At 37.6% G+C, this 26,605-nt stretch overlaps 1 protein-coding gene across 5 annotated transcripts in view; it reads left to right on the top strand.

Annotated features, from left to right (window-relative positions):
• The window catches only part of CAMKMT (calmodulin-lysine N-methyltransferase), a 408,282-nt gene that overhangs the window by 1,030 nt on the left and 380,647 nt on the right, over positions 1–26,605 (top strand). For all 5 annotated transcript variants that reach the window (XM_058684252.1, XM_058684251.1, XM_058684253.1 and 2 more), the window contains exons 2-3: positions 15,267–15,439; positions 22,228–22,292. In XM_058684252.1, the coding sequence (XP_058540235.1) occupies positions 15,267–15,439; positions 22,228–22,292 (238 nt within the window). The remainder of the gene's footprint in view (positions 1–15,266; positions 15,440–22,227; positions 22,293–26,605) is intronic.

Raw genomic sequence — 26,605 nt, 5'->3', positions numbered from 1 at the left:
CAGTGTTAATCCTCTGCCTGAGCTTTTCTCCTGAAAACTTGAGGACATTTTCCACTTCTGACTGTTGTATTTCGAGAAGGATTTCCCACCTACAGCCACTTGGAGATTGTTTGCAACTGTCTCAAGTCACTTTTTCATATAATGTCATGAGGTGACTCAGAGATCATTTCTTTGCTGATGCTTTGAAAGTGTATCCAAAGCATTAATGGTCTGGTTTTGTTACTAATATTACAAAATTATAGGATATTAAATGCATCATTCATAGATCATTCTCATAGGAACTTTCTACAGTGAAATAAAACAGCAGTTAAAGTTGAATTATCAAAGTAGTAAATTAGGGGATTAAATTAATCAAATCTTATTGTGATAATTTCAGTGATTCTTAGTACGGTAAAAACTCCAGCTGACCAGCACATATGTTCATTCTGAATTGCTGTCTACATCAGATCAAGGACAAGCTTCAGCTATGGCTACCATTTGAACTCCCGACATACTTTGTTTGACATTTAATGTTTTGGTACACATGTGTATTTTGCTTAGAGTCTTGTCTTCTTTCTTACTCGATGAAGTTCATTTTTCACAACTACATTTTAACATCCTCTGTGAAGCCTCTCCTAACTCATCTGGGCTGAGTTAGACCCTCAACTCACTCTACCAGTGAACCCCATATCATATCATTTTAGATCATCTGATTAGAGTCCATATAACTTACCAGAATGGGAGTTCTCCCTGGGAAAAGGTGATATTTTATTGATCTCTATCCTCTGCACCTTGCACGGTGCCTGGCTAGGTGGTTTCTAGTAGATGTTAAGTGTTGTGGAAAGCCTGAAAGTAAGAACAGGCTTTAAGTGGCCCATAGTATCAAGTCCTCAATGTATTGTATCATTTAGATATTAATGAGTAACAAACAACTACAACATCACAATGGCGTACAATAGTGAGCATTTATTTTGTGTATCCATGGGACACCTGGGAGTTGACTAACATAGGCTATGATCAGCAGACTTTAATCCTTGGACCAGTTGGCTGACATATTCTCAAGGTGATGGCAGAAGTATAAGAGAGTAAAGCCCAGCCACTAAAATTCATTTTAAGGTCTTGCTAACTCCTATTATCCGAGGTAAGATACTTGGCTAAGCTTAAAATCAAAGGGCCGGGAAGTATACTCCTTCCTTGGAGGGGGCAAGAAAGGAAGTGAATCCTTTTTCCATAATAAATCTAACCTACCATGTATATTAAACATTTGCAGGTGCTTAGTAAATATGTTTCAAACTAACTGACCATCCACATCTTGTATGCATCCAGAACTGGAAAACTGAGGAATCTAAGCAGTGATAGAGATATGCAGCACGCTCTCTCTCTCTCTCTCTCTCTCTCCTCTCTCTCTCTCGTGGGACATTCTTCATGACATCTGCTTATGCCAGCTTGTTTTCTTCTACACAGTTCTGTCGCTCTATTACCCCATAGGGCTCCAGTGCTATCTAATGGTCCTTCACTTTAACTGTTCAATAATTTTTTTTTTTTTTTTTGGTTTTGTAATTTACCTTTTTTAGAAAAAGCCCAGTTGACCTAGTTTGTCGTTTGATACCAGGTCACATGATAAATTGCTGACTTTTGAGCCTAGTGCTCACTTTAATCAGATGAAGACTATGGATCAATATTGATAGAGGCTTTAGATAGTATTCTGTTTTCCTCTTTGTTGGGTGTCATCACCTGATAGCAGAGATGGCTGTTGGTAACAACAGGCTTTCATCATGTACCCAACGAGTGATCCAGAAGAAATGACCTTTTTTCCCAAAACCCAAATAATGCCCTTTGAACAACTCTAATAGGCCAAGGTTGGACCAGTTGTTGTGTCTAGGAGAATGAGGCATTTTGGCTACCTGGGACGTTAGCCCACCCTGTTGCTGGAAAGATAAAATCCCCATCATTAACACGTAGAGTGAGGGAGGGGCAATTCCTAAGAGGAAGGGATGTAGGGCAGGTGAAAAAGTGGCAGTGATCATCACACCCATACTCACAAACACCTTCAGAATGAATAATCTTGCCTACAGGTCTCATATTTGGCTGAAGAATCTGATTAATGGACTATTTCACAGCATGATTTAAATTAAAGCGCTATGCTGTATGTTTGAGACTATCAGTGCTGAAAGAGATAGCATGATTTCTGGAATGGAATTTAATATAACTTAATTTCAGGCCGAGATCCGCCCTTAACTATTTGTGTGATGGTGAGCAACCTCTTTGGACCTCAGTTTCTCAGTTGTGAATGAGGGAACAGTAGTAGGTTTCTCTAAGACCATTTTCATCTCGGATTATTTTGGAGTGAAATTATTTACCAGCTTTAGAAATAAATTCATTTTCTATGTTCTTGTCCTGTTGTTTTATGTTTTCCTAACAAGGATTTGATTGATGTATTTTTAACACTTAAAAACAAAACATTACATATTGGGGGCACCTGGGTGGCTCAGTAGGTTAAGCATCTCCCTTCCACTCAGGTCAGATCTCATGGTTTGTGGGTTTGAGCCCTGCATTGGGCTCTGTGCTGACAGCTCAGAGCCTGGAGCCTGCTTTGAATTGTGTGTCCCGCTCTCTCTCTATCCCTCCCTCACTCACGTTCTATCTCTCTCTTTCGAAAATAAATAAACATTAAAAAATTTACATATTGGATAAATGTGCAACACTGCGTATACAAGTGAGGTTATCACAGTATTCTTTAAAGTATTAAAAATGATTTTTACAATGTCAAAGACAAAATCAAAGGATAGGGACAGTATACATAGTATGAGCCCTTTGAGAATTATTCATGGTTTTTTAGTTTTTTTTAATGTTTATTTATCTTTGAGAAAGAGATAGAGACAGTGTGCATGCAGGGGAGGGACAGAGAGAGGGAGACAGGATCTGAAGCAAGCTCCAGGCTCTTATCTGTCAGCACAGAGCCCAACATGGGGCTTGAACTCACCAGTCATGAGATCATGACCTGGGCCGAAGTCTCATGCTTAACTGACTGAGCCACCCAGGCACCCCTACTCATGGTTATTTGTATATGTAGGCATACATGTTTAACAGTGTGCTCTCCCAGAATAGTAGAATTTCAAGTGGGTTTTTACTCTTCTATACTTAAATTTCTTTTACAGTAAACATGATTCTTTTTTTTTTTTTTTAACGTTTATTTATTTTTGAGACAGAGAGAGACAGAGCATGAATGGGGGAGGGTCAGAGAGAGAGGGAGACACAGAATCTGAAACAGGCTCCAGGCTCCGAGCTGTTAGCCCAGAGCCCGACGCGGGACTTGAACTCACAAACCATGAGATCATGACCCGAGCCGAAGTCGGACGCTTAGCCAACTGAGCCACCCAGGTGCCCCAACATGATTATTTTCAAATCACTTACCATCTATGCCAAAATGCATAGTTTTAATTTTAACATCTTTGAAATTGAGATACGGCTTTTAGTTGACTGCATGCTGATTAATTGGCAGTCTATTCTATATAACAACAGAAGAAAGAAATGTTGCCATCTTGTAATCAATGATGTGTTAAATTTAATGAAGTACAGTCATGGGAAGGGAGGACTTTTTTTTTTTTTTTTTTCATTTTAAGGTAAAACACTAAAGACCCTTGACTACCAGAAAAACTCCACATGATTGGACAAAATTATTCCCAGATCAAGATGCTTTATACAGAAGACCTATTACCTGGATTGGTTAACTGAGAGAGTTAAAGAGGTGAATCATAAAAATGATACATATTCTAAAGTGAAGCTATAACCTAAGTGCTAAATACTTCTAGATATTTATGATTAGTTCTTTAGACTTTTTACGGTTGGCTTCCCACACCTAAATTGATAGTATAGATTTTGGGGCACCTGGATGGCTCAGTCGGTTAAGTGTCCGACTTCGGCTCAGGTCATGATCTCACAGTTCGTGGGTTCAAGCCCTGCATCAGGCTCTGTGCTGACAGCTCAGAGCCTGGAGCCTGCTACATACAGATTCTGTATCGCCCTCTCTCTCTCTGCCCCATCCCTACCTGCTCTCTGTCTCTCAAGAATGAATAAATGCTAAAAAAAAATAATAATAATAATAAATAAAAAATAAAATATAAATAAATTAATAGTAAGGTTTTAAGCAACTTTTATCAAGCAGACTTGCCTTTACCTTTCCAAAACATTCAACTTAGTTTTTTATTTTTTTTTATTTTTTTAAGCTTATTTATTTATGAGAGAGACAGACAGCATGAGTGGGGGAGGGGCAGAGAGAGAGGGAGACACAGAATCTGAAACAGGCTCCAGGCTCTGAGCTGTCAGCATGGAGTCCGATGCGGGGCTCGAACCCACGAACCGTGAGACCATGACCCGAGCCAAAGTTGGACGCTTAACCAACTGAGCCACCCAGGCGCCCCTCAACTTAGTTTTTATGGAAGCAACAACTCGGTTTTAATTACCATTTTGTTTGTTTTTGCAAATTTAATTAATGACAGTAACAAGAACAACTGGTGTAACAAAACTTGGGAAGAAGCACCGTTAACTTGGCAAACATACAGCTCAGTAGGAAAGGGCAAGAACAGTGCTTTGGCTACTACCTAAAAGTCCACTTTGAATATTTAATAGAGGGAATGGAAAGCGTCTGTTAATCCAGAGTCAGCTAACAGAGCTGCTACTTTATAGCGTGCTCTGTTTAGGCCTTCTGGTTCTATGGTTAAAATGGCAAACAGACACCAGAGACCTTGTCTTGGAAATGCTGGTGTGGTGCACTTGTAGATTTTGCACTGAGGATTGTGGTTTGGATTTCTACTTAAAGTGAGGGACTGGTGTTTATTGGCATCACTTGACTTAATGGCAGCAGAGGCTGAGCTCTTTTGTGCTTTCTCTCTGTCTCTCTCTCTCTTGTTTTTTGACAGTAATTTATTGACGTAAAGTTTTATACATCATTGTATTTATAAGGGCTTTTTCACAGTGTTAAGATTAAACTGACATTTCAAGTTAGTATAGAATTTTAAAGTTCTGAGGCAACAGATGACATAGATTTTTGCATGCGCTGTGGAGCGCGCTTGAGTCTTAAGGATCCGGTACGAGGTTCGCCATTAATCCCTGCTGTTCAAACCATGTTGACATGTATGTCAGTGACTGGAGGAGATTTTGTTTTTATGTCTGACTTATTAAGATTAATAATTGGTTTCTCTGGATTCCTTAAAAATATTTAGGATTGTACTTTAGGTTAAAAAAGAGGATGTGAATGTTTTCTTGAATTTTAAAAGTATGTAGTTTATCAGTCCCAAACCAAGATATTCTCCTAATACGTTTTTTAAAAGAAATGAACTTTTGGGGCGCCTGGATGGCTCAGTCGGTTGAGCGTCCGACTTCAGCTCAGGTCACGATCTCACGGTTTGTGAGTTCGAGCCCCGCGTCAGGCTCTGGGCTGATGGCTCAGAGCCTGGAGCCTGCTTCCGATTCTGTGTCTCCCTCTCTCTCTGCCCCTCCCCCATTCATGCTCTGTCTCTCTCTGTCTCAAAAATAAATAAACATTAAAAAAAAAATTAAAAAAAAAAAGAAATGAACTTTTAATTGTGGAGTAAAGAAAAAAAAAGTTTAGAAGGCTCTAGATATAAAAGCTTTTGTTTTCAGTTTCACAGAGCTGTATTAACCAATAATCTTCCTATCAGTAAATGTAGTAACTTTTCAAAGGTTGAATAGTTTAGCTGCCTTTCCTGGAATAATGCTGAATATTTTTATATGCCTGCTTTTGTTTTTTGTTTATTAAAAATTTTTTTTTAATGTTTATTTTTGAGAGAGAGAGAGAGACAGACAGAGTGTGAGCAGCAGAGGGGCAGAGAGAGAAGGAGACACAGAAACTAAAGCTGACTCCAGGCTCTGAGCTGTCAGCACAGAGTCCGACATGGGGCTCAGACTCAAGACCTGTGAGATCATGACCTGAGCGGAAGGTCAGATGCTTAACTGATTGAGCCACCCAGGTGCCCCATCACCTGTCTTTTCTTATACGTTACTTTTATGTATGTATGTATATATGTATGTATGTATTTGTTTATTTTCAAATTTTTATTTAAATTCTAATTAGTTAACATATAGTGTAATATTGGTTTCAGGAATAGAATTTAGTGATACAACTCTAAATGTAAATGTAAATGTAAATCTAAATGATTCATCTCTTACACATAACACTCACAGAAACAGTTCCATTTTTGGAAGCTGCTTTCTCCAGTTTCTCTCTTGACCTCATGGTCCTTGGTCAGACCCCAAGTTTTATTTATAAGGTTTTTAACCTTCTTCCTCTGAACTTAGTTCTGAGATGCTTTCTAACCCCTCAGATTTTCTATTGTCATATAATTACTTTTTCTCAAGTTATTTAGTGCTGAAATTACTGAATCTGGTGAGTGGAATAAGGAAAATATCTTACTGTTTTGAAGTCACTTTAAGCATTATTGTGGAACTAAGGAATATTTAAGCAATTTGTTGGCACAGTGTAAAGAGCGTTGACATTGGACACATGTGGTTCCAATCCTAGTTCCAGCACTTAGTGTGTGCTCTTTGTTGATCTCCCGTATCAAGTGTTTACTCTTCATGGAATGTACTTTTGTGTCACCGTTATTTCTATCTTTGTTTTTTATCCCTGCCCTTATTTCCTTATTTTTAATTCCCCTCATGCATCTTTAATGAATGGCATCCTGTGGTATTGTATTTTTCTAAGCCACTTCAAGTCCTTTTGGTAACAGTTGTGACATAAATTATTGTCCTAGAAGTTGTGGGAATTGGGCACCTTTTATTAAAAGGATATTTTTATGAAAAAGATCTCACAACTGTGAGATCATGACCTGAGCCAAAATCTAGAGTTGGACGCTTAACTGACTGAGCCTATTTATTTCTGTTTTGTACTCTCTTGCTTCATTCTTTTGGGGGCTCCCTAACTCTCAAAAGAGAACTATTATCCCTTTGGGGCCCCAGAATTAAGCACCCTTCTGGTTTCAGACTGTCCTGATTGAATTAGTAAGTCTTTACCATAGGGTGATTTCTGCAGTAATTGACCATTTTGTTGGGATATCCCAGATGTCAGTATCTACAGGTCTTTTCTCTTGGCCCATAGCCCCCAAAAGGAATCTTGCAATCTCTTCTCTGGCTGATATAAGACTGACTGCCTGTGATGTAGAAGGTAAGTGAGGGAAAGGGATGTTCATCAGAATGAAGAGCATCTTATACCATTCTAAGCTCTGCTTGATGTTTACGACCATAATTTTATGATACCCTTTCTCTAGAAATTTAGAGAATTCAGAGTGCCACTGTGGGAGAGAGAGGTAGTTGCCTGGCATTGCTGATGGAATCAGGGGATCTAGTACTTCTTAAAAATATTTTCAACCACTGTTTCTGTGTTTAGTCTTACTTCTCTATCCTCATTGCCATTAGTGCCCCCAGTGACCGAGTCTTTCCTGAGTGTGTGGTAGAACTTTGCTGTTTCTTGGCTTTCCCTTTGTCAGCACTTAGATTTTGGCAACCTGTCGAATAAGTTACCATTCATCATGTCTCCTCCAGGTCTCTTTGTCCTTTTGTATTTTTGCTATTTTTACTTTTTAACTGGTATTGTGGGGAGTTTTGGAAGGGATAGGATATAACTGTGTGCGTGTTCGGTCTGCTTTGTTTAACCAGAAGTTAGTTAACTATGTACTGAGTACCTGCTCTAAGCCAGACGTTTTCCAGATAACGTATATTATTTTAATTAATTTTCACACGAGTCTTGTAGTCAGTCTACAGTTACCGTATATCAGGCATTGTATTAGAAGCTGCAATGTAAGCATTACTATTCCTGTCTTACAGGGGAAAAGACTGAACTCAAAGGATAATAAATGTGCTTGCACTCAACTATTGAGGGAGAGGCTCTCCTACTGCAAAACCCTTGCTCATTTTCTGAGTGACACTACTTTTAGAGTATTGGTTAGTAGGCTTCCTACATAGTTATGTTCAATGTATTTTAGTTCTGGAGTAAACAAATACTTCAGGTAAATTAAATGGGTTTTAGACTTTCATTGTGTTTAGTTGCATACATTTTTTACCTGATGGGTCCAGCAGTCCATGCATTTTTTTACCCCTTCGGATATTTGATATTTTGACATGAACTTATTTGGTATAACATGTATCCTTGATTAAAGAACTCGTTGATTTAGAGGAATTAGACAATGTCTTGACTTTGAGCATTTTCCTTCACCCCAGATAATGCAATCTGGATTTTATTTAATTAGGTACCTAGGAGCTTTGAAGGTAATATTCTAAAAATGGTAGTTGATAAGATTATACCTCGATGGGAGATTCAAGTATCCTGTCAGCTCACAAAGCTGCAAGCATTATTGGTGGCATTAAAATAACTGAATCTTCAGGGACGCCTGGGTGGCTCAGTGGGTTGAGTGTCTGACTTTGGCTCAGGTCATGATCTCATGGTTTGTGGGTTTGAGCCCTGCGTCTGGCTCTGTGCTGACAGCTTAGAGCCCGGAGCCTGCTTTGGATTCTGCCTCCTCTCTCTCTGCTCTTTCCTTGCTTGTGCTTGTCTCTTTGTCTCTCCCTCTCTCTCAAAATAAACATTAAAAAAATTGTTTTTAAGTAACTGAATCTTCAAACTAAAAAGAAATGTCAAAAGTAATTGGACTTGATATCCCATTGTAATTACCTTTGCTGAATATAGATTATATAAAGAAGTGTTGTTTTTACCCTAAATGTATTGCCTGTTACTTCCATTGGGTATCAGCTTGTTCATATTGTAGATCATGGGATTTATTTAAACTGTAAAAGCCCCTTCTAATATTATACCTGTGGCAACTTGATTTTTTGCCTTAGTGCTTTGTGGTGCTGTAATCTTGACATCAGACATGTGGTGCTGTAATCTTGACAACATAATTAATATAAAAAGGTGTTTGAGGGGCGCCTGGGTGGCTCAGTCGGTTAAGCGTCTGACTTCGGCTCAGGTCATGATCTCACGGTCCGTGAGTTCGAGCCCCACGTCGGGCTCTGTGCTGACAGCTCAGAGCCTGGAGCCTGCTTCAGATTCTGTGTCTCCCTCTCTCTCTGACCTTTCCCCGTTCATGCTCTGTCTCTCTCTGTCTCAAAAATAAATATTAAAAAAAAAAAAGGTGTTTGCTTTTTGGACATTAGATGGACAAAATACACGACAATTTATATCTACATTTTACATTTTTAAAAGTTTAATTACTTTGTTTTTGTCTTAAGAGTTAGCTCTCTTGGGTGGTTTTTCTTCCTGATAACCATGGTTGACATAGTAATAAGGCCCTGTTTTTGGTAAAGACTTTTAAATAATTCATTCTTTAAAAAAAAAAAAAAGAAACCTTCAACCAAATCAAAGAGAGACAACCTTTTCTGATCCTCCATTAAAAAACCGAAACTTTTACATCTTATACATAGTGTATAAATTTTAAACAGATTTCCCTCAAGATTTTATCTTGATAAAAGATAAAACTGCACCTGGGTGGCTCATTTGGTTAAGCGTCTGACTCTTGATCTCAGCTCAGGTCTTGATCTCAGGGTCTTTATCTCAGGGTTGTGAGTTCAAGCCCTGCATTGGGCTCGGCGCTGGGCGTGAAGCCTACTTAAAAAAATAAATTAATTAAAATTAAAAAAAAAAGTAAAGATATGTTCATACTGATGTGTTCTCTGGCTTGGTGCTGACCTTGGTTTGCTCTTTTGCATATAAGAATTATGGCATCCTTAGAGTCAGAGTTCCTCTTTAGGTAAGAGAAACAACTCTAGCTGTCTTTAGCAGGAAGTGATTTAATATAGTGGATTAAGTACTTACTCTTTGGACGTACCAGAGGAGCAGGCCAAGAATGAGCCCCAGAACAACACAAAGTCCCAGAACAATGCAAAGCTGACCTGCCAACAGAAATGTCACCTCTACCAAAATGAAGAATCTGATCTGTCTCCAGCATTACACTATTTTATCTATTGTCTCTGGTGATGAGGAAGCTGCTGCCAGAACTACAGACTCTGGAGGCACATTTTGCCTACTAGATCTCTCCCAGCAGAGGTGATGCCCCTTGTGCCTCCTCTCACTTCCCGTTAAATTAGGGAGGGAATACTGGACCTCTGCTGAAGATGCTACAGAAGAGCCAAAAGTCTTTACAACTGTTCTACCAGTGAAAATCACAGAAATGTAATTACCACGTCTATTCCTCTTTCAGAGCACACGTTAGTGCATCTGATTAGCTAACAAAATCACATCTGAAACTTTGGTTGGTAGGGACTCTGGGAAACGTGGCTTCTAGCTTTCTAGCTTTATAATATCAGTAGGTATCTTAGAAGGAAGTTGGAATGGATGATTGATGTCTACCATATTCTCCACAAGCAGAAATGTTAAGAGTTTAGGCTCTGTAGTCGGTCTGGATTTGCTTTTTCCTAGCTTTCTGACTTTGAGCAAATTAACATCCCCTTGTTTCCTGTCTCATATAACAAGTATCTACCCCATAGGGTTACTTGAAGATTTAGTGAAGAGTGTGGCAAGATAAGCATTGATTCTCTCTTGTTTTTTAAATATGAAATTTATTGTCAAATTGGTTTCCATACAACACCCAGTGCTCATCCCAACAGGTGCCCTCCTCAATGCTTATCACCCACTTTCCCCTCCCTCCCACCCCCCATCAACCCTCAGTTTATTCTCAGTTTTTTTTTTTTTAATTTTTTTTTTAACGTTTATTTATTTTTGAGACAGAGAGAGACAGAGCATGAACGGAGGAGGGTCAGAGAGAGGGAGACACAGAATCTGAAGCAGGCTCCAGGCTCTGAGCTGTCAGCACAGAGTCTGATGTGGGGCTCGAACTCACGGACCGCGAGATCATGACCTGAGCCGAAGTCGGCCGCTTAACTGACTGAGCCACCCAGCCGCCCCAAGTTTTTAAGAGTCTTCTATGGTTTGGCTCCCTCCCTCTCTAACTTTTATTTTTTTCCCTTCCCCTCCCCCATGGTCTTCTGTTAAGTTTCTCAGGATCCACATAAGAGTGAAAACATATTGTATCTTTCTCTGTATAGCTTATTTCACTTAGCATAACGCTCTCCAGTTCCATCCACGTTTCTACAAAAGGCCATATTTCAGATAAGCATTGATTCTTACTTAGACATTGGGTTGTCTTAGACCAGATTTGCTGGTGAGCAATCTGGGCCTGGAGTTTTCTTTGGTAGGACTTTTATTTAGGCATCACATTTTAAAAAATAGTTTAGGACCGTTCAGACTTTTTACTTCTTCTTGTGTCAGTTTTAGTAGTTGTATTCTTCTAGGACTTTGTCTATTCATCTAAATTTTTAGTTTTTTTTAATGCCTGCTGGATCTATAGTGATCTCTCTATGTCACATTGATATTTATATTTTCTCTCTTTTTTCTTATTAGTGTCATCAAGGATTTGTCAGTTTTATTAATCTCTTCAAAGAACTGGCATTTGGTGTTTTAATCTTTCTATCTATATTTTTGTCTTCTACTTTATTAATTTTGACTAGGGAACTTAACTTGCTTCTTTTTGTAATTTTTGCAGTGGATATTTAGCTTACTGATTTTTAGCTTTTCCACAAATTTTCCTCTTAGCGTGAATTTATCTGCATTTCATGTGGTTTGAAATGTATTAGTCTGTTCAAAATACTTTCGAATTTCCATTGAGTTTTCTTTTTCTTTTTTTTTTTTTGGTTCATAAGATATTTAGAAACCAGTTTTTCAATTTTATTTAGAAAGCAATTTATATTGCTTTCTTTCCAAATATATTTGATGTTTTAGGTATCTTTTTAGTTATTTTCCACTTGTTTATGACTATTAGGATGTTTTATATCTTTTTTTAATGTTTATTTTTTGAGGGAGAGAGAGAGAGACAGTGTGTGCATGAGCAGGGGGAGGGACAGAGAGAGAGGGAGACACAGAATCTGAAGCAGGCTCCAGGCTTGGAGCTGTCAGCACAGAGCCCAATGAGGGGCTTGAGGCCACCACCTGTGAGATCATGACTTGAGCTGAAGTCGGATGCTCAACTGACTGAGCCTCCCAGGCACCCCTGGATGTTTTATATCTTTAAAAAAGCTTTCTATTATGGGAAATTTCAAACATATACAAAACTGGAGATAACAGGATAATCCTCACTCAGATATCCATAAACTTCAACAATTTTTTGAAAAGTTTATTTATTTATTTTGAAAGAGAGAAAGAGAGAAACAGAGCACATGAACAGGGGAGGGGCAGAGAGAAGGAGAATCCTAAGCAAGCTCTGCACTGTCAGCACAGAACCCCATGTGGGGCTCAATCTCACAAACTGAAATCATGACCTGAACCAAAATCAAGAGTCCGACGCTCAACTGTCTGAGCTACCCAGGTGCCCCAACTTCAACAATTTTTAACTCCTGACCAACCGTATTTTATATCTCTTTTCTTTATACCCCAACCTCAGATTATTTTGAAATGAATCTTGGGGTACCTGGGTGGCTCAGTTGATTGAGTGCCCGACTTTGGCTCAGGTCATGATCTCACCGTTTGTGGGTTCAAGCCCTGCGTTGTGGGTTCAAGCCCTGTGTCTGGCTCTGTGCTGACAACTCACAGATCCTGGAGCCTGTTTGGATTCTGTGTCTCCCTCTCTCTGTCCCTGCCCCACTCGCACTCTTGTCTGTCTCTCTCTCTCTCTCAAAAATAAACGTCAAAAAACTTTTAAAAAAAATTTCTGAAATGAATCTCAGATATATCATTTTTTTCTATAGATATTTCAGTATGTACCTATACAAGATGACATTAAAAAAATAACTAAAACATGGGGTGCCTAGGTGGCTTAGTTGGTTAGGCATCCGACTTTTAGGTGATGCATCCGACGTTTAGGTCATGATCTCATGATTCGTGAGTTCGAGCCCCTCCTCGGGCTCTGTACTGACAGCTTGGAGCCTGGAGCCTGCTTTGGATTCTGTGTCTCCCTCTGCCCCTCTCCTGGTAGCACTCTGTCTCTCGATCTCTCTCTCTCAAAATAAACATTAAGAAAATTTTTTAAAATAACTAAACTACCATACCACACCCAGAATAATTTCTTGATGTCATGAAATAAATAGCTGGTCAGTTTCCAGATTTTCCCCATTGTCTCTAGATTTTGTTTACAATTTGATTATTTTGAAGCATGATTCAAATAAGATCTAAACTTTTTTATTATTTGATAAGTTTTACAAGTCTTTTTTTCTTATAAAGTTTTTATTTTAAAAATTTTTTAAATTTTTGTTTTTTAATCTTTATTTTTGAGAGAGAGAGACAGTGAGCGAGCATGAGCGGGGAAGGGGCAGAGGGAGCCAGAGACCCAGAATCTGAAGCAGCCTCCGGGCTCTGAGTTGTCAGCACAGAGCCTGATGCGGGGCCTGAACTCACGAGCTGTGAGATCATGACCTGAGTCAAAGTCAGATACTTAACTGATGGAGCCACCCAGGTGCCCCATAAAATTTTTATTTAAGTAATCTCTACACCCAGCGTCAGGCTTGAACTCATGACCCAGCGATCAAGAGTTGCACATTCTTCTGACTGAGCCAGCTGGGTGCCCCATTTTATAAGTATTTTTAATCTAAATGTTTCTTCTGCCGATATGTCTTTCAACCCTTGCCATTTATTTATTGAAGAAACTGAGTTTCTTGTCTCTTAGGAGTTCTCCATAATTTGAACTTTGCTCATTGTACTTGATGATGATGTTTAATGTGTTCCTGTATTCCTAGTTCCTGTAAGTTCCTATTTTGTAGGTCTAGAGGCTTGATCAGATTCAGATTTAACGTTTTTTGTTTGGTTTGGTTTGGTTGGTCAAATGATGGTAGAGTGTGCTTTCATCAGTAATCATAGTCGTGTCTGGTTATTTTTCTTCTTGATGATGATTTTCTAGGTTCATGAATTCATGGAGAGGTTGAAAAATGGTGATATTCTAATTGCATCATTCCTTCTTCATTTATTCCCTGGGATACTGCTATAAGGAGAAATTTCCCCTTCTACTTGGATATTCTCAGTTACAGTTCATATAGGAAAGACAGACAGATACTTGATTCTTTCTCTTTATTTACTAGTTTTCAAAATAAGTTCATTCTCTAGCATCCTTTAGTGATCATTTTTTTTTAAGAAAATACCCCAATGAACTTGTATGTTTTGATTCTATTACATTTATTACCTTTGTTAATGCTCATACTGTTCCATCTTTAGCCAATGGACCCTATTCAAATAGGCTCTGGAGCCTTTTTGACATAACCCTTAATTTTTTATGGCTTTCTTTTTTTCTTATATGCAGGATATTCCAGGTTCATTTGTACAATTCGTGCTGTTTCTCCAAGGGACCTTACTTTGTTTTAGTAGAAAATGATATTTAGAGACAGCAATTTGGGCATTAAATGTGCTCATTGCTTCTAGTTTGGTCACTGTTTCTGGAACTTTTTTGTTTTTAATTAATTTGAGAACGAGAAAGAGAGTACGCATGCAGGAGAGGGGCAAAGAGGGAGAGAGAATCCCAAGCAGGCTCCATGCGGTCAGCACAGAGCCTAACATGGGGCTCGAACTTATGGACCATGAAATCATGATCTGAGCTGAGATCAAGAGTCAGATGCTTAACCAACTGAGCCACCCAGGAGCCCCTGTTTTAGAACTTTTAAGAGGTCTGATGTAAGAAACATATACATTTTAAAAAATGTTTTAATAAATACATCATTTGTTTCTATTATATTTTATTCAGATTCAGAGCTATAGGGTTTTTGCTTAACATCATTAAGCTTACAGCTATATTTGGTTCTCCCATAGTTAAAAACCCACATTTAAATGTCCCCAACAAAAGTACTCATTTGGTTTATCTTAAAACAGACACACATACACACACACACATGAGACAGGCTTGGAATAACATACCTGCCTCTGCCTAGGTAGCTTTGAAAATCAACTTTTACCCCCTAACTCTACAGGCTGCAAAAGGTGCTGCTTATCGTCTTAGCTCTTTCTTTTGGAATTGGACCTGTGTTCCCCTCAAGGAAAGTGATTGCAAAAGCCAGGCTCACCTCTCTAGATTTATTCCCTTTCTGAGTTCTGAGACTGGTAAATCTTCACTATCTTCTTTGTTCTCTGATACTATCAAGTAATGTTTTAAGATATTTTGCCCATCTTCTCTAGTCGTCTCCAGTAAGAGTTTGGTCTCCATTATCTAATCTGCCATTATTGGAAATGAAACTCCCCTTCCCACTTAAACTTTGAACACTTGTGTTTATATAATATGAGCACAATATTTGGTTTTATTTCAAAGGTTCTGAAGCAAAAACACCTGGATGGCTGTCTGCGACACGTATCTGTGAGAAGATTCGAATCATTTAATCTGTTTTCAGTAACAGAAGCCCAAAAAAGGACAACTGAAGAGGACGTTGGTGCATGGATCCAATATACAAGTGTCTTCTATCCTGAGTACAGCATTTCTTTAAGGTAAACATCATTCTGGTTAAGATATTTTTAAAAGTATTTTTCTCTTGTAGAAGAAAAGCAGTCTAGTAAGAATCTCATTATGCATTCTGTTGAGTTTGCAGGTAATCTTGATCAGAACTTCGGTTTTGCAGCATTGTATTAGGAAATCCTGCTGCTTTAACTGGGTTTTGTTGTATCCTCAGAACTGAGGGAAAAAAGTCTCAGGAATGTAGTGGCATTTGAGGATAAAGTGGCTTGCAAATCAAAAGGTTCATTTAACCATTCTCTCATAGCATTTGATTATGACAGAAAGCCAAGTTCTTTTTGAAGCTGAAAGTGGAAACAGAATTTTCTAAACTACTCTTCAAGGAGTAGTTATCTGAAAAATCAAGCTTTGGTATTTTTCCCATTCATATTTTGTCGCTTTCAGAATGGAATCTTAAGAATAGGAGGAGAAAATCCAGCTGAAAACACGGAGACTGTGAGAAGCACACAGACTGTTCTGGCTTTAAAAATCGTTTTAAAAGAGACAGAAGAGTTGCACCCTGAAGTAACAAGATACCATTTTTACCGAATTAATTTTCTCTCACAGTTACAGTCTAGCGTGTTGCAATATTACTGTAGGTGTTTGATTTTATAAAATCTGCCTTTTTTGACAAGATTTCACATCTTGAAAGGGAGGGAGGAGCACATTTACAGTAACTGTAAGAAGAGCAAAAAACATTTTAAGTGGAATGTGACTGAATAAGGTTTAGGTGAGGAGAGGAATAATTTTCAGAAAAAAAGTTTTCACAAAGGGTGTCTATTTATAGTATATGTTTCTCGAACAATTTTAGTTTAAAATATCTAAGCTTTAAAAGACATCATAATAGCTGAAAATTTGGGATCTCGATAAAAATTGACGAGGGTGGGCAGGGAAGAACCATTAGGATCTGGTTTCACAATACTGCTTTGTTGCAAACTCCAAAAAGAAGATAAAAACCTAGGGATTTGTGAGCTTGCCTGGATATTCATTATGAGATTCTAATTAGAATACCTCAACTGCCTCGTCTTCAGATGGAGATAATTAGTTTAGTTCCTGTTCCGGAAGGGAAGGAAAATGCATGAAATGTTTACCGTGTGCCAGGTGCCAAGCTAGGTGCTTTGTCGTATTCTAATTCTTGTAATCCTTCCGGTAACTCTGCAAAGTAGCAATGAAGATGATTACACAATTGGAAGATAGCATCTATAAGGAAATTAAAGAGAAGGAAGAACGGAGTGATCCCATAGGGGTCTTCAGGTATAAAGTTCTAAAACTTAACTTCTCCATCTGCTGGTAGACCAGATGCAGTAAGTGTAGTATGTACCATGAACGATTTCCTGACATCTTCCAAGTCCTGGTAAGGGTTAGCTAGAGAGAATGGGAAATCTTCCGGTTCGTGCGAGTTTTCAAAATAGGGCATGGTTCTCCACCTGCTGGAGATGACCCTGGTGTGGCAGGAACCCAGGCTCCAATGTAAACTGAGACTCCTTTCCAGTGGCATGGTTCCTTGTGATATATCCATTTTTAAAATAAATAAAATAGGGGCGCCTGGGTGGCTCAGTCGGTTGAGCGTCCGACTTCGGCTCAGGTCATGATCTCACGGTCCATGAGTTCGAGCCCCGCATCGGGCTCTGTGCTGACAGCTCAGAGCCTGGAGCCTGTTTCTGATTCTGTGTCTCCCTCTCTTTCTGACCCTCCCTCATTCATGCTCTGTCTCTCTCTGTCTCAAAAGACTAAATAAATATTTAAAAAATAATAATAATAAAAATAAAATAAAATTAAATAAATAAATAAATGCAAGTCTGTCTATGTAAATTCGACATTGAATCCTAATTTATGGAGAGAAGACAGGTGACCGAGGTAGAACATTGGCTGCGATGGCTACCAAGATTTTTTTCTCTTTTTTTCACACTAGTTCTTTTCTCTCCACATTAGTAATACAAAGGTAACAATAGCGTGCACATATTCTAGAGCTGAACACAATCTTAGAATAATTTTTAAAAGATCACAACCACATTAATGATGGCTGACTGCTGAGTGACTACTATGTCACAAGCACTGTCGTGAGTGGTTTACATGTATTAGCTTATTTAATCCACGCAACACCTTTTGAGGTAAGTACTGTTATTATCCTCATTTTACAGATGAGGAAAGTGAAACCCAGAGAGGTTAAATGACTTGATTGAGGTCACACTGCCAGTGATCGCGCCTGTATTCAAACCCCAGTGGTCTGGTTCCACAGCCTGTACTTTTAAAAACTTTTATTTCGAAGTAATTACAGACATTCAGGAAGTTGCAAAAATAGTACAAGGAGTTCACATACCCTTCATCTAGCTATCTCCATTGGTAACATTTTATGTAATGACAGCTACAGTCTGCACTTTTAACTTCTGCACATGCTGCCTCTCGTGAGGCAATCATGTATCCACTTATTCATTTTACAGCTGAAGGGATTGAGGCCCAGATAAACTAATTTCCTCATTGATTATTCTGAGCGTTCTGTTTCTTACTCTATAATTCTGTTACCATATAGAAAATCACTGAAATTACTGCAGTTGCTTAGGGAGGGGAGGATTTCTGCCAAGAATAGTTTATTCCATTCCATTGTCCACTTTGTTCATGTTGATTTCTCTTACCACTTCTTGTTTTCTGTTAGTTGCCCAACATGGATGGATCCCCGTTTTTGTTCCTTTAACATCTTGTATCCGCTGTTTTCTCAACCTGCTTCCGTTACATTTCTTTAGCTACCTTTATTGTCCAGTATTGTTTGAATTGTGAGCATTCTAGAGTTTAAAAACAAATTACTTGTAGTAGCTAAAAGTAGTGGTTTAGAAGGTAGTTTTGGAATGACGTACCATTGCTTTCATGTACATTTTTTAAAGTTTGTTAAATCAACACAATGGAATGATTTACAAGAAGTGATGAATTATTTTATTTTATTTTTTTAATGTTTTTTTTAAAATTTATTTTTGAAGGAGAGAGAGACAGAACATGAGCGGGGGAAGAGCAGAAACAGAGGGAGACACAGAATTCGAAGCAGGCTTCAGGCTCTGAGCTGTCAGCACAGAGCCCGATGCGGGGCTCGAACTCCCATGTTTCCCTCCTTTTCAAATAATAATCTGCCCCAGTGACTTGTTCCTTAGTCTACTTACTCCATAGGCCATTCTTGGGAGAAACTCAAAAACCCTCAATTATAGGTTAGCTTAAAGTGCTTGATGAAAAAATGGGTTGGCTTTTAGAAGAGACTGACTATGGGGGCGCCTGGGTGGCTCAGTCAGTTGAGCGTCCGACTTCAGCTCAGGTCATGATCTCGCGGTCTGTGAGTTCGAGCCCCGAGTCCGGCTCTGGGCTGATGGCTCTGAGCCTGGAGCCTGCTTCCGATTCTGTGTCTCCCTCTCTCTCTGCCCCTCCCCCGTTCATGCTTTGTCTCTCTCTGTCTCAAAAATAAATAAACGTTAAAAAAAAAAAAATTAAAAAAAAAAAAAAGAAGAGACTGACTATGGGTAATTTTCCCCCCAGCTCTATTGAGAGATAATTGATATATAACAGTATGTAAATTTAAGGTGTACAATGTGTCGATTTGATACACTTATATATTGTCAAATGATGATCACCATAGCATTAGCTAATACCACTGTCATGTCACATAGCTACTATTTCTTTTTTGTGATGAGAACATTTACAATGGCTATTGGTGTTAAGGGTTTGGGAAAGAAGTTAAAGCTTTGGAGTTTAGGAGAAAGATAGAGTGAACTTTTTATACCTTGATATGTTGGCAAAAAAAAAATGTCATTTTTCAGTAACATCAATTGCTAGTGTAATGCTAAGATTGAAGTTTTGGGGTCCCTTCCTTATAAGTATTTTTATCTAACCACATTGTCCAGGCAGGACCTAGGTAAACTGTTGAAAGATTAGGGTTAGACAAGACGTTATACAGTTGACACATTAATAAAGTAGATGACTCTGTTAAGAAAAAGCTGTCCATGAAGTTGGGACAAGTGATAGGGAACTTGAAATAATCGAACTGAATCTTTACCTCATTACGTTCATGAGAGTTTTCCTATAGTTAGCACTAATTCTTACGCTGTTGAAAACAGTGATTGCTGACATTATTCTTTCATGAGATGCCTTCTTTTAGGATGTCTAGACTTCATAGATAAGCGATTTTCATTTTTGTAAGTTATTTAGAGGGATAGAGTTAGTTTTACACTTTCCCTACTTCTTACCCCATTTTATTTTATTTTATTTTTTAAATGTTTATTTTTGAGGGGGTGAGAAAGGGCAGAGAGAGACACACACAGAGTCCGAAGCAGGCTCCAGGCTCTGAGCTGTCAGCACAGAGCCAACGTGGGGCTCAAACCACAAACCGCGAGATCGTGACCTGAGCTGAAGTCAGACACTTAACCGACTAAGCCATCCAAGCACTTCCTACCCCATTTAAAAATGTCATAGGCTACACTCTGTTTTTTTTGGCTTCCATAGGTAACCTTTTTAAGACTAGACAAGTTCTGCTTCAGTGATAATTTTGCCAAATCACACTTTTATTTTGAATAATGCTTTTTAATTTTTAAACATGAATTTCACTTCAATTATCCCAGTTTCTGTTTTTTTTAGAAATATTTAACATTTTTCAAAATATATATTTAATTTCAAATATATATCCATCCTGAATTGAGAAACTTTTAGGGATTTGTCCTCAGGAAAATGAGAAATGGGCTCAGTGATGTTTCTGCAAGGATGCTCATTGTAACGATATGCATAACAGCATAACACTGGGCACAAACTAAACATACAACAAATAAAGTGTTGGTTCAGTAAATTATGGTGCCAACAATCATTCGCTGAACTGCTTGGCAGCCATTAAATTCATGTTGCAAGAGAATAATACTTAGTGATGTAGGAAACTGTTTTATAATATCTTAAAACACAAATTTCAAAACAGGAGAAATATGCTCTTAGTTATTTAATGAAAGTATGCGCATGGAATAAAATTCTATACCAAAATATGAATAGTGGTTGTCTCTGCATGATAGGATTATGAGCATTGTTTTTCTTGAAGGAACTGTAGATTGCTTTTATATTTAAGAAAAACTTTTTTGAGTTCTGTGCCATGTTGCTGATCACTTTTAGAGCCTCATCTTGCATTTTAGGTATTAAATACTTTGTCCTTTTTCTTTCTTTTTCTTACATGTATACTGTAGTTTTTAAACTAAAATGGTTCGAGAAACATATACATAGATATATTATAGATATATTATATCCCTGTAGTTAGGGCGTATAACCTCATCTCTACCTAGAATCACGTATACAGAGAAGGTACAGAATCACTGTGTTATTGGTAACACTTTGGTAGCTTTGTCTTCTTAGATTATGATACTTCTGAGCCCAATGCTTATTTGGCTGTGATGATTGCACATAACTTCTTCCAATCTCAGTCACTCTGTCCAAGAACTGGGTCTGTATGACAGAAATAAGAAGTTCTTCTGCAAAGGCTAGTACAGTTTACGTATATTTTCTTACTAAATGTATTAGTTTGCTAGGGCTCCCAAAAACAATGCCACAGACTGGATGGCTTATACAACAAATTTGTTTTTTACAGTGTTAGGTCTAGAAGTCTGAGAGGAAGGTGTTGCAGGTTTGGTTTCCTCTGAGGCCCCTCTCCTTGACTTGCAAGTAGCTGCCCTCTTGCTGCCTCTTCACACGGTTGGTCCTCTGTGCGCATGCTCTGTTTTCCCAGTCTCCTTTCCTCGTAAGGACAGCAGTCATACTGGATGAAGGCCTACCCTAATGACCCCATTTTGACTTAATCACCTATTTAAATAAGGCCGTTTCTCCAAATACGCTTTTATGCTGAGGTACCAGGGGTTAGGGCTTCAACATGTGAAATTTGGAGACACAGTTCAGTTGGTAACAATATATGTCAGATATGATAAGTTTAATGACAAAGTGGTGTTGATGAAGTAAATTGTAATTAACTGCTTATGAACTGTTACAACATCCTAGAGAACTACAGCTGTAAATGAACTCCCCTTATATAGGGGAGAATATGGAAGATTGTGGACGCATTAGCAACAATTTTTTGTGTTCGATCACCCCTGGAAAAGTGTCTCAAACTTTGTGACCTGTTGACAATAAGGCCCATTTGTATATGTTTGTATATGAAGAATAGTATCTTTTGTAAGTATTAATGAAATATCAGCAATCAAATTAGATATTTCAGGGGCTGCCAAGTGAAGAGAGATTAGAAGTAAAAGGGAGTGGAATTAAGTAAGGTTAGTGGGCAAAAGATATGAAACTATTGGCCCCCTGACATTTACAACTTTCTGTAGGTAGATCGTGCAGATCTGAAGGTGGGTTAGTTCTTTGTGACTGATGTTCTGAGTTTGTTGGGCCGGTATGGAGGAAATCTGTATATTGTCGAGTGTGGTTGTGGAGTTGACAGTTTGTTTCTCTCTTGAGATTCTTAAAGGTATGGTTTTGTTTTGTTGTCTTTAATAATCTACCTTACCTTTATATAACTAAAACAAAAATGATAAAAAATATTTATTAATACTTTAAAATGTAGATTACTCATCAAGAATATCATCACATTAAATATCCTGAGGAATGTATTCTGTTACTTCTTTTCCTTCTCCCTCTAGTGGGCGGAAACTATTTTGAAAATATAGCAGGGAAGGGTTTATTAGTGTTGAGTGGGCGCATCACAATACAGTGTCTCAGCTTTTAAAAACATTAATAAATGTTAATATTTCAGAATCATTGACTAAAATGTTTTATTCCTTCCTAGGCATAATAATGGATCTTTGAATGTTGAAGATGTTCTTACCAGCTTTGACAATACAGGAAATGTTTGTAAGTTGCATGTTCCCTTTGTGGAAATATTTGTAGTGTTTTAAAATGAATTTATAATTAGTGTTTTTCTCACTAATGTTTATTGTAATGATGTGTGTGCATATGTGTGTGTGTGTAATACAAACTTTTATTGTTTCCTGCTGCAAAATCAGCATCATGTAAGATGCACCTACTCAGTAGGATAAGGGTGTCTTTACACTTTGCAGTTGTGTGAGTGTGTGCGTGTGTGCGTACATGCATGTGTGTGTATAACAGAATGTAGGTCAAAAGGAATACTGGACTGTCTCTTTTTGTTTCCATTTTGACCTTCTCAGTTAATCCAACAGATGGGCTGTCTCTTTCTTCTTTGCTATATTTTGGGTACTTTCGTTTCCACTTCCTGCTTTGCTTTTTCATTACAGAATAAAACCATTTGTTTTCCTTGCTGTGAATATAATGCCAGAAGATTTCTGTTTTATGCAGTATTATAATATAGAACACGTTGCCTTTTCATCTAAGCTGATTGTCAGGATAAATTTCTTCACTGAGAGAATTATCTAAATAATTATCATGTTGGGCTGCCTGGGTAGCTCAGTCAGTTAAGCGTCCGACTTTGGCTCAGGTTATGATCTCAGGGTTCTTGAGTTCAAGCCCCGCGTCGGGCTCTGTGCCTACAGCGCAGAGCCTGGAGCCTGCTTCAGATTCTGTGTCTCTCTCTCTCTCTGCTCCTCCCCTGCACTCTGTCTCTCTCTGTCTCTCAAAAATAAATAAACTTTAAAAAAATTAAAAAAAAATAATTGTCATGTCATATGATGAAAGAAATCAGCCAATAATATATTTTTATCACCATGTTAAACAACATACGATGAAGAGCTGCGTACTCCTCCTTCATGTGTGTTGCCTAGGATATTTCTCTTCAGATAGTGAATTATTTGTGTAATATGACTTTTTCAAATGTAAAAACATTGTACTCAGATACTTTTTTCTCAAAGGAAATTTTGTTGCTGTAACTTTTCTCTGAACTAAACTAATGAACTTTGCTAACAGTATTACTTTATCAGATGCGCTCTAATTTTACGTCTGCATAGAATTATGCCTGAGCAATACTCAGGCAATAATTTTGTTTTTATGCTCACCTATGGCAAGCTTTTCATAATATAGACAAATATTTATGTATTTTGTCACTAAGGAATCTAAAAGTATCCTAAAATTATCCAAAAATATTTAAATAATATGGGTTCCTTTTTCATAGATAGTGACAGGTTTGCCTTTTAGTTTCTACATGTTGGCACTTGCTGAATTCTTTCCCACTTAGGCATATCTCCATTTTATCGGGGGTTAGGACAAGGGATGCTAGTGGTGTTTGAGGAGACATTCTCCTTTTAATGTAAAATATCACTAAGTCAGGTTTATGCATATATAATTTAGGAACATGGGGGCGCCTGGGTGGCTCAGTCGGTTAAGCATCCGACTTCGGCTCAGGTCACGATCTCGCGGTATGTGAGTTTGAGCCCCGCATCAGGCTCTGGGCTGACTGCTCAGAGCCTGGAGCCCGTTTCAGATTCTGTGTCTCCCTCTCTCTCTGACCTTCCCCCATTCATGCTCGGTCTCTCTCTGTCTCAAAAATAAATAAACGTTAAAAAAAAAAAATTAAAAAAAAAAAATTTAGGAACATGGTCCTAGAATGTTAAATGTGGAATTTTTTTATTCAGTAATGTAAAACTTAAGTATTGTTTCTAGTATGAAATAGGGCCGCTAGCTGGCAGCATCATGTAAAATAAAAATATTTTCATAAAGGTCTACGTTATTATTTTATGCACGAATGCCTGTCTTGCCCTCCTCTGACATTTTTTTCTCATCAACTTACTCCACACCGCCTTCATCCACCCCCAGTTGTTGCATTGACAAATGGAGAAATTGCATGCAAGAGGTACTTTTTTACTGATGTTGTATTGTTTGGTGGAAAGGTTTGAGTCTTTGAATGAGACCCACCTACGTCTACGTTTGAGTCTTGGCTCTGAAATTCATCTTGAGCAATTTACATTATGTCAATTTATATGAGTTTATATTATCTCTTAGAACCGGATATAATACATAGAAAGTGTGTAACACATATTCTTCATAGTTGACGTTCAGGAAATGGAAGCAATTTATTAATTATTACTTGTGATGAGTACCTCTAGAACATCTTTCCATCTTTTTCTAATAATGAAGAGAATATTAAGGGTTGTTCTCATGTTTTAAAGTAAACTATTTTGATTGAACTAACAAGGTAGGAAAAAAATACATCAAATTACCAAAATAGCAATTTATTAAAAAGTCTTATCACAAATGTTGTGTTAAAAATGTGAATATATTGCCAAGGGATGGAAGTGGTGACAAAAATAAGACCTATTAAAACATGTTTAGTGTAATTTTTGTATTATCTTCCTATTTTAAAAGAAAAATCTGTACTGATATTTTACTTAATGATAAATTGGTAAAATCCTGTTATGGTAAAATGGATGTTGATTATATAATCTTTTATACAATCTTTGCCAAGGCTTAAAATGGTCAGTGACTGAAAAAGTGGTTTATCACTTGATGCCTCAAATGTTTGATTTTAACTGATAGGGATATTAGGTTGAGTCTGTGACTAGAAAACCCAGCAGAGGGCGCCACAATCATAATTCTGTCTCACAGCACACTATAATTTGAATAAGTAACTTGAATAATAACCCTAAGTTTTCATCATGTAAACATATGAAGATGTAAGCTGAAGCATTTCCGTTTGATTTATTTTTCATGTATTTAATATATTCAGCAATCCATCAGTACAAAAAAAAAGATTTTCCTGAGTTATTTTTGAGTTTATTTTTTTGTCTTTTGTTTTCAATATCAGTTTAATTTTAGTACTTCTAGCTTTAAAAACAGGAATATTTTTGGTCTTGTTAATCTTGATAGAGATCAGAAGTTCTATATAAGGATATCTATTCCTAAATGACCGCCATGGTAGTAAATACATTGATGGTACACTGAAAGATATTTAAAATAAGGAAAAAAGTTTCTAATACTGTGAGAGAACCAATAGATGGAATTATTCATTTGTTTCAGGAATAGTCCAGGTTAACAGAACTTCCAAATAATAGAAAAAATGACTAACATATTTTAAAGGTATAAAAACCTGATATGTGTATATGTATAAAATGTGTGTGTGTGTGTGTGTGTGTGTGTGTGTATACAAAATATATTCATGGCTTAATGGAACCATTAATCTCCATTTTAAGTTAATTTTTAAAACCAAGTAATGATTTTATTGTAAATTTTCAAAGATGAGAGGATCAGTCTTCGTTCCTGAATTTGTTCTCTAATAAAAAAGATACGGAAATGTCTTTAATTTTGGAAAACAAATGAAATTTCTGGGTAGTTCCTTATTTCCTGAAAGATTAGAAAAAAAATTCTATTTACCTTTATTAGTTACAAGTGTTTTGTGTTTCTAAATGTGTGACCTGTGAAGTGTTTTATATTTTTGTGATATCCTCTCAGAGTTTGAATTCCTTTGAATGCTGTAGGAAAAAATTAAAAATGAATCTCACACAGTCATCTTGGCATAATGATTCACTGCCCCAGAGAATATATTTGCTATTGTGGAGAACACATTATTTTGAAAGTCAAGCTCCCTTTCTGCTTTCCTCTATTTTGGGATAGGTATGTGTATTTCATTCTTTGGGTCTACTACTTGAGGACCTATTTTCTTTTCAAGTATCAAAGCTGCCCTATGGGTTATGTCTGCTATCGATTCCTCATGCCTGGAAAGAGATGCCATCATGCTACCTAGGGAAAAGTATAGGCTGGCATCCTTTACCTCAGGTGGGGTACTGGCTGCTTCTGTGTTTCATGTAACATGTCGCTTGAATACGTTGGGTAACAAGAGTACCCTGCCAAGCACTGGAGCAGATCACTTGCTTCTGTTTTCCCTGTGGGCAGAGTCTCCTTTCTAGCAAGTCCCTGACCTGTAATCAAAGAAGTCCCACTATGCCGTCTCTTCCAAACCCACTTCTCTTTCTCCAAAGTCATCTCTTTCCTCTACTAAAACTAATTTTTAGAATGTGATCCTCTCCAAGGCTTAATTGATTCAAATTTGGTTGTCATATTACATAATATAACGATTTGGTATTTGTAAAGTCTCATCAGTGCTTGGGGATATAATAGCTTCATTTTTTACTTTTTTATCACATCATCCTTCATTTGGCAGCTTGAATAGATGAGGTAATAATACTTTTCATACAATTTATTGTGCATGATATATGCAATATAATATGTATAAGCTTTTAACGGATAGGAAATCAGTAATA

This window comes from Neofelis nebulosa, chromosome 9, assembly GCF_028018385.1.
Source record: "Neofelis nebulosa isolate mNeoNeb1 chromosome 9, mNeoNeb1.pri, whole genome shotgun sequence".
Lineage (NCBI taxonomy): Eukaryota > Metazoa > Chordata > Mammalia > Carnivora > Felidae > Neofelis > Neofelis nebulosa.
Note: the sequence above shows the minus strand (reverse complement) of the source record. Positions and strands in the feature narration are given on the sequence as shown.